Below are 8973 nucleotides of genomic sequence, written 5' to 3'. Positions count from 1 at the left end.
TTGTCAATCTTTAATTTAATATATATATTCTCTGTCATTTATTTGTATGTCTTTTCCTGTTATGTTGACATCATGAAATAAAGTTCAAATGTACGTTAATAATGTAAAGAATCACTATTCTTCTGTGTATCATATAAACCGAATATTTTTCCATGCATCCAGTAAGCAGTGGTGCAAACAAACATTTCCTTCAGTGTTAGTACTTAACCCAGGCAGTAAATTTCTTTTTCAGGTTTAATACTGGAAACAACCTGCAATTTAAACTTACTTTTCAATTTGCATAATCATCACAAGATGCTACATGTTGTTAGATATTATCGATAATAATAATAGAATGTCTTTATTGCCACTGCACTGAAAATAATACCACAAAATCTAAAACAGCTCTCTCAGAGATACTTTCATCACTCACACACATCCTCACACATACAAAATAAATAATATAACAACTATAATTAAGCGCTTTGCAGTGATTGCACTTGGTTTGCTCATATAAAGATAAGTCCAAGGGCTATTTAAGATGGTGGAGGTGGATGGTAATATCATAATAATCCGTAATGTAACACCCTTCCAGTCATGTAATATAGCACTCTCACTAAAACCAATCCTGCATCATATTGTTTAATTAACTTTTGCTTTAAAATAAGCAGGGCATAGTGTGTTTCGATGCTGTAGCATTGTTGCTTGATCTTATTTTGAAAATGTTTTCTATTATAATAGAAATATTATACTCTAGGCAATTTAAAGAAATAGAATATGCTCTTAGGGAATTAATCAAACGTTTCCAAATGCCCCTCACATCAATAACATACATACATACATTTATTTTAACCTTGACTTAAAGTCGCTTCCTTCTCACTTTGCCAGTAGCTGCGATGTAAAACAGAGAACAGAAAAAAACAAAGCATTGAGGAACAGAGAGAGCAAGAGAGTTGTGTGGAGCTGATAAATCACCATTGTGGGAACTGAGCTGACAATGGTTTCAATGTAACTGACATTTCCTTGCATTAAAAAGTCACACACCACAGCTTTAAAGTGTCACACTTAAGTGCTTAGAGTGTTGAATTTTAAAGAGTTTGAGATAAATTGACCTCCTTTTATTGTACTAAACGGAACATCACATTATCCATTTAGTCAATTATTTGAATGTGCTATGTTCAAAGTTCTCAATCAAATCAACAATGTTAAACTGAATCACTGTTTCCACAGTGATTCTTTGTAGGACACTGCTTTGGTCAGCCTAAACAATGCAGTGTAACCATAACCAGTGAATTCCTAACCCTGTACTTAACTGAACCATAGTTCAATTAGCCCTATAGGTCCAGGTCTCCATGACTACAAGGTCAGTGATTATGCCTGAAAAGGTCCTAAAGAGGCAATAAATAGAAGCGTGCGCGCGCGCGCACACACACACACACACACACACACGCCGATGAACGCCATTTCCCACAATCCTCTGGAAACAGCTGCGTTGCTGTGGTTGGCTGAGTGGACGCTGCAGGCCTGTGTTGTGTGGGTCCTCCCCCACCTCAGCCAATAGACACTCTGTTGCTATCACTGCCTATATTTTTAGCAAATTGCTCAAACACCGTTAGAAACTACAAATATCCCGCCGCCAGGTAAACTAGATCCTTGTTGGGTAGAGGGCTTACAGTGTAAAAGTAGTGCCTGCCGTCACGGGGGGGGCGCATCACAGTGTATAAATACGCCGGGTTGTCAAACAGTAAAGTTTCTCTGGATCCTGTGTGTGCAAAGTGTTGGCTTGAGACTTGAGCTGTGAGAGAGCCGGAGCTACGTTTTAAATAGAGGAGAAATAACGACATAGAGGTGAAACAAGTGTCTAAAGGGAAGAGCTGTGACAACACAAGGATTTTAAAGGATAAACGCAGGGGTGGAGAGAAAGAAGCAAGGGGATTGTTAACAGAAAGGTGAGTGAAAGGCAAAGTGATGTACAACTAAAACAGGCTAATTCTATTCTAACGTCCCTACAGGCTTGTCAGGTGACAGCTACGCTCTGCTGTGTGTAGGTGTTTGTCTTTCCACGCGCTTTGTTTATTCATCAAAATGCACCGAGAATAATTGTTTATGCTGAGGAGGAGGAGGAGGAGGGATTATCGTCTTCTTCGTTGCTTCAGTTCTCTTACATACTCAGTCAATGGGCTGGTCGCCTCGTATTTAGCTCAATAATTTAATTCGCAGCGACGATATGGCAAAAGAAGGGATTCTCCTCCTGTAGGTCAGTTAAACGTGTGTCCTCCTTGCTCCACTGGCTTTTGACTGATAACAGTGTATGTCAGTAATGCCCAGGTAGCCCCCTCTGTTCTCTATTATCTGAGATCACATGCAAACCTTTCTTTTGAATATTTATCCTCCATTAGCAGGCACACAGATGAGCATTATAATGATGAAGTCATAATATGAATACACGGTTAAATATTTGCTCAGCGAAAACCATTGAATGAAAATGAATGAATGAATGAATGAAAATCACTATAATATTCCCTATTTATATGATTCGAGATCAATGTTGGTGATGAATAGTGGATTCCAATAGGCCTATTTATGATGCAGTGACATAAAAGCACAATTATGCAATGTCTCAATGGGCTTTAGCTTTCATATACTGTATTGTAGTTATAAGATAACAGTGGCTCTGCTGCTGAAGAGTTGAACCTGACTTGTGTGTGTTTTTGCAGCACAGTCACATTCTCAGCTCTCCTAATGAGTCCATGTAAACAAAACCAGCTCTATAGATCCTGCTGCTGCTGCTGCTGCTGCTCTGTGGCTCTGACGCCCACTAATACAGAACTAACCTATCATGCCATGTAACATACATACATACATACATACTGTATGTTAAGGTGAACACACTGAGGGGATTTACACACATGAACGCATTTTGTATCCCAATGTAACTGCAAGCTGGGTTTTATAATGGAGGACAAGTATTGCACCTAGGAAGCAGTAAATGTACACACATTATTATTATTATTATTATTATTATTATTGTTGTTGTTATTATCATTATTATTATTATTATTATTGTTCCTGTAATGTCTTTGGATGACATTGGAGCTCGTGCCTCTTCGCTCTTGTCATCTTGTAATGAGAGAAGGAAAATGCAGTAGATGAGCTTTATGGGCTTTTTAGTAATAGTGGCTGTTGCAGGTGATGATGTGCCCATACATTTCCTCTTTGCGGTCGAGGATCCTTATCTGCTTTAACTCCTTTTTCATCCTGGGTGGTACGGAGGAATTTTCACCACAGATGATGCAAAATGGGTCCCTATTTATAGCCCACAACCAACCCCCTTTATCCCTCACTGGCACCCTTTTCATGCAAAAGGAAACTGTAAACTTCATCTTGAGCTGTCAGTCCCACAGCTCTGCATGCAGCTGATGCAGCCTTATCTGTATTAATATTAGAATTGTCTTTAATCAGAGCTTTTTTCTTAATCTTCGCTCCCAAACCTCCATCTGGCAGAGAATGTGAGTGAATTGTTTGTGTGTGTGTATGAAGGGGGGAGGAGGTTACTGTGCGCACTGCATGGTGGGACATGGTGTTCTATGGAGTCGATTAACTGTCCTGCCATTTTATATTCCTTCCTCAGGGAGTCTCGTGTTGTTGTTTTTTTTTTTATATATCTGTGATCTTTCCTTTTTCGTGTGAATGTGCATGGTGATGAAAAGCCTCTGTGAGACTGTATTCCAGTATTTACCAGGACATACATACACTGCAGTCGGTTTCAGATTATAAAGGATTTATGAAGCCTACAATCACAGCATCTGTTACATCTATCAGTACATGCTGCTGTTAAAACCAACCCATCAAAAATATAAAATACTTTAATTGCTGTATGTTTGTAGGGTTAAAGGTTATAAATTGTCACCGTCAAATTGAGTTTCTGTGCCTCTAACAAATCAGTTAAAGTACCCTATCTCTACCTACATCAAGCATTATATTTATTTACTTGATCTATTTGTAATGCCTGTAAAAAAAATATTTCACAATAAATAAGTTATTGTCAGGTTTGTTATTGGAATTAATGGTTGCCCTCGTAGGTCAGTCCCTCATTCTCAATCGTGCTAAGCAGTGACACATCTGCAGGTCTCCGAGTTACTGTTGTGTGTTAATCATGCCTTCACTTTCATGGTGTGTGTGTAATCAGCAATGTGATCAACCACCTAAAGCTGAAATTCAACATTTCTTAAGTTCCTGCCATGTGAGAATGACCGCTTTCTTCTGCTTTTTTTTGTTTTTACAGCTGTGACATCGCATAACCGTCTGCAAAAAGCTGCCTTTACCATGGAGACGCCAAAAGAATCATACACTTTACAGTAAGCCAGAGGAAAAACACCTTGTTACAGTTGCATTGCCTGACTTTCTGCACCACTATTTTAAACATAAGAAGGCGGTAACCCTGCACAGCCATGCATCTAGAAGTGAAGGTTGCCCTCAACTTTATTGTGTCCTACCTGTACAACAAGCTGCCTCGGCGTCGAGCTGACCTGTTTGGTGAGGAGCTGGAGAGGATACTGGTGTCTCGTTTTGAGGGTCACTGGTACCCTGAAGCCCCACTCCGGGGTTCTGCTTTTCGCTGCATCCACCTGGGAGCACCGAGGGACCCCGTGGTTGAGTTGGCCGCCAAGAGGAGTGGACTGGACACCGAAGAGGTCCGTGCAAATGTTCCTGCAGAGCTCAGTGTGTGGATCGACCCTTATGAGGTGTCTTACCAGATCGGAGAGAAAGGGGCCGTAAAGGTGCTCTACCTGGAGGACCCTCCAGGCCTCAGCTGTGACAGTGAGAGGGCTGAGGCAGTGATAAGAGAGGGCAACGGAGATACAGAGGTGGAAGAAGCCAAGAATTTGGGCTTCAACCCAGATGCTCAGGTGTTTGTGCCAATCGGAAGTCAAGCGTCTCCCGCTCTCATGCCATCACACTCCAGCTCTCCCACACCTCTATCTGCCCAATCATGCTCCGGGCTCTTTAGCTACCCCAGCTCGACCACGCCCCCTGACCCTGCTGCCCACTCCTCCAACACCTCCACCCCTTCCCCTCCAAGCGGCGGGCTGCCCTACCTCTCTGCTCAGCACCCTCCCACTGCTCTCCCCAGTGCTCGACCTCAACCCATCACTTTCACCACCGCCAGCTTTGCCGCCACTAAATTCGGCTCAACCAAGATGAAGAAGTGCAGTGGCACAGGGTCACCAGCCAGCTCTGGAGTTGTCATACCATCTACCCAGAGGGTTATGTCCCGCTCTCCTACCAACATCTCAACACCAGAGCTACTCAAGCACAAGCCGCTTTCTCTCTCTTTGCACTCCCTCGGTGGTCCCATCCCCAGCCAGCTCTCTCCCAACGCCAAAGAATTTGTCTACCCAGGATCCCCAGGCCCCCTTTACTTCGAAGCTGACGCTCAGCCCATGCAACCTCATACCAGCCCTTTCCAGCCCCCCCACACTGTCAACACCCATCCGTCTTTTGACCCCTTCTCCAGCCCACCTCCAGCCCCGGGTGTAGGCATCATCAGCAGCAATGGCGGGATCTCTTACATGGAGAAGCCACCATTTGTGGAGGGTTTAGGAAGCTACAACCTGCAATATCCCAGCCAGTCCTTCCAGCCCGTTGTGCTGGCCAACTAAGCCTTCATTTGTAATGAGAAGAGTCGTTATTGGAGGAGTCGGGTGTGAGCACAGTGATGCTCCTGATGTGTGATTTTTTTTCTAAGACATTGTTCTAATACTAATACAAGTTAAGAGTTTGTTTTACTACGAAGATTAAAAAAAACAAAAAAAACAGCAACCCACATTCACTGAATATTTCATGTGATTTGTTTTGTTTCTCCTCAACCGCCGACCCCACCCTGCCCCCATTGTCCATTGCTGTTCGTCATGTCCCGTGTGTTGGCTTTGAAGGTGTGGGTGGGGTTGAGTTCCAAGTCTTTTTCAGTCTCTAATGTTTATTGTTTTGCATTGAATGTTAATGTGGGAGACTTTTTTTTTTTTCTTGACTTGTAGTCTAATGGACCAGGCTTTTGTATAGCACCATTTTGCACTGCACTGTCATGCTGTGGAAAAGGACCTTGCCAAGTCCTGCAGGGAATGATGGCTGTGGAAAGCTCAGCACTTTGCACTGCAATCTGCTCTGCCCTACTTGCCACAAATACAGCGAGAGGGGGCTCTGCTGTCTGTGTGTGCACTTCTGTTTTGTTGTGGCTCAGCGTGATCAGGAGAACCACTGATTATACGTTGGGCCCATTACCCTTGAAACGCACTCGTGCACAGGCACATTTTGAGTTGTTTGTCGGCCGGTGTGTGTTGAAAGCAGTTTATTGCCAGCTGGAGTGTGTACATGACGAGGGTTCAGATGAAGTTAGAGCAGAGCAGGGAGCAGAGAGGGAGCGTTGCTATGTTAGGGCAGAGATGTAGGAGAATGTAATGTACCTAACAGGGGAAATCTTGAAGAATGTGAATGGCAAATTCTTTCTTTCTTTTTTTTCTATTTTAAAGATGCCAACTAATTGCTGATACCTCAGTTGTACACACATGGATGCAAGTTACAGTTAAATGTGGGTTAGAATGGACAGACCTGCACGCACATACACACACATGCATTCAGAAATATAAATGTTCCCATGCACACAATTCCAGTCAGCAGTGTTTGAAGGTGAACAGGAAGAGAAGGTGACGAGGGGGAGGGGATGCAGCAGCTAAGCAGCAGGGATTGTGACAAATGGCTTAGCATGACTTTGACTATGAAGGAGAGGTTTTCCTCTGCATGAGAGAAGAGCGGGGAAGATGGAAGGAAATGAGAGAGTGAGAGAGCGGAGCAGCAAGAGGTTTGCGTTGCCTCAGTCGGGTCCAGAGCTTAGAGAGCGACACTTTAAAACCCAGAGCACGTTTATGTGAGCTTAAATGGTATTGAAGCCAGAGGCTCACACTACTCTCTTCCTCCTCTTGAAATTCCTCAGTGATCACTGCTTTTCTGGCTGCTACGAAGACAAAACCAGATCATACAGCTGAGGTTGCTCTGTCTGTCCCCATTTGCAGTAATATAGAAAACTGAATGTTCTTTATTGATGTGAGGCTTTAGTTGCTTTATTGGTAACCTTGTCAAATCTCTGGAGGTGTGTTGTTTCTAATGTCTGTTTACCGGTTAGGTTCCCCACGTCCAGCATTTTTTCACTGGGTTTCTGATGCGGTGTGTCGCCCACAGACATGAGCACAAAACCATTCCTTTGAACTGTGTTCGGTTAAGGCGCGATCGTTTCGGCGGTCATGAAATGCTTTAGAGATTCAAGCTAAATTTGTACTCAACTGCGTCTCGAGTGGAGATGCTCCGTCCTGTGTGTTTATTTGAATGTTTTATAGACTTGCCTCCATAAATGTTTTTTTTGTAAGACCTAAGGACCCTTGACTTGTGCTCATGTCAGTATCGCGATGTCATGGCGTGTCATATGCATGAAAATTGTCCCTTTCTTTTCCCGAGGGGTTATGTGGGGAGGTTCATATCTCAGTTAATCTAACTGTGAAGCAAAGATGCTTTTCTAATTTTTTTGTGTCATTTATTTTCAATATTTCTATACATTTTTATTTTTTTTGTTTGTTTTTTGCAAATGATCACTTGCATTTGTATGAAGAAGACGTGACTGCAGTCCAGGAATATGTACATAGAAAAATTTCTTATGTTCAGATTTTGTTTAGTTTCTTACATGCTGAAGTTATTTTTTCAGAAAAATAACAGGAATATATGCAAACCGAGACAAAAAATAAAGGTGTACAGATTAAAGTATTGAATGTTTATTCTATCTTGTCAGTATTTGTCTAATAAGACGGGTAAATGAATTAATTCTTCAAGTTGGAGTTGCAGTTTCAGGCGTGAATGTTTACAGTAGGTTTGTGTAGGAAAAGGTGACTGATATCACATTGTCTGTGCTCCCAGGGCAGTTTCCCCACAGGCAGTACATTTAAACCAAAAATATCCACATTTCACATTCATTTGAGTGCAATATCCACCTCCCCCATCTTTATGTGAAGTCAACTGCATTTCTTCAAGAGATGTAATGTATAAATAGAAGTATAAAATGTCCACTTTTTACTCGCAAACAATCCTGTTTTCTACCAAAACAACGCCTATATTTACCTTGCTCATATTCTACTCCCCAAGAAACCTAACATTATCTCACCTTTCTATTAAGCCAGTCATCTTCTCCCTATCAGCCTGGTCCTTTGGTCCTGATACTATAGCCATATCCCAGATTGTCTTTGCTCTCACAGATGCTCATCCTTCTCTAGTGCAATGTAATGCCATATGTTAAATGACCCTGAAAGATACAAGGGGTTCCTACCTCTCTGCACCCTGGAAACAAATGCGTGCGTACATATATATATATATATACACACACACACACAGAAGATGTATTTATATATATATACACATCTTCTGTAGTATGTATATGTACACACTGTATATCTTCAGTAGGAAGAGCGTGTTCGCAGCTGGTTTGGAAGGATGAAGGAAATGAATGTGCTTTGAATGTGACTCTGGTCTGATGTTCGTCAACCCAGGTTGAGAAGGCCTGCAGAAAATAAACAAAAGAAACGTCTTATTGTATTGTGTGTGTGTGTGTGTGTTAAACAGATGTTAATGTCAGGTGATTTTTTTCCTTTTCCTTTACCCACATTTGTCAGATTATGCAGAATGCATAGCGACATGTCGCTCACTGCATTTTCTCTGCGTGCAAATCTGGCTCTTGAGGCGAGAGATGTGAGGATGGTGTTGTGGAAAGCCCGACATCTTTGACAGTGGGTGCACGGACTGTGTTTTTACACTTGTTGAGATTAGACGATTTTGGAAACACATCACAGATCTGTTCTAAATGCAGGCTCTTCTACAATCAGGGTTGGCCATTAATGGAGTGAGAAAATAAGATTTTTGTATTCTGATGTCCTTTGCTTATATTGATGTGTGCGT

The 8973-nt window shown here is 42.2% G+C and overlaps 1 protein-coding gene across 1 annotated transcript; it reads left to right on the top strand.

The window, feature by feature from the left end:
• Positions 1 to 1691: 1691 nt before the first annotated feature.
• On the top strand, positions 1692 to 6002 carry LOC122785642 (protein Tob2). The gene is made up of 2 exons (XM_044051535.1): positions 1692 to 1928; positions 4265 to 6002. The coding sequence occupies exon 2, from the start codon at positions 4431 to 4433 to the stop codon at positions 5640 to 5642; it is 1212 nt and encodes a 403-aa protein (XP_043907470.1). The 5' UTR covers positions 1692 to 1928; positions 4265 to 4430; the 3' UTR covers positions 5643 to 6002.
• The last annotated feature ends 2971 nt before the right edge of the window (positions 6003 to 8973 follow it).

This window comes from Solea senegalensis, linkage group LG19, assembly GCF_019176455.1.
Source record: "Solea senegalensis isolate Sse05_10M linkage group LG19, IFAPA_SoseM_1, whole genome shotgun sequence".
In the NCBI taxonomy this organism is placed as follows: domain Eukaryota; kingdom Metazoa; phylum Chordata; class Actinopteri; order Pleuronectiformes; family Soleidae; genus Solea; species Solea senegalensis.
Note: the sequence above shows the minus strand (reverse complement) of the source record. Positions and strands in the feature narration are given on the sequence as shown.

Excerpts from the sequence above, each read along its gene's own strand:
- LOC122785642 (XM_044051535.1), top strand. The coding sequence starts at position 4,431 with ATGCATCTAGAAGTGAAGGTTGCCCTCAACTTTATTGTGTCCTACCTG.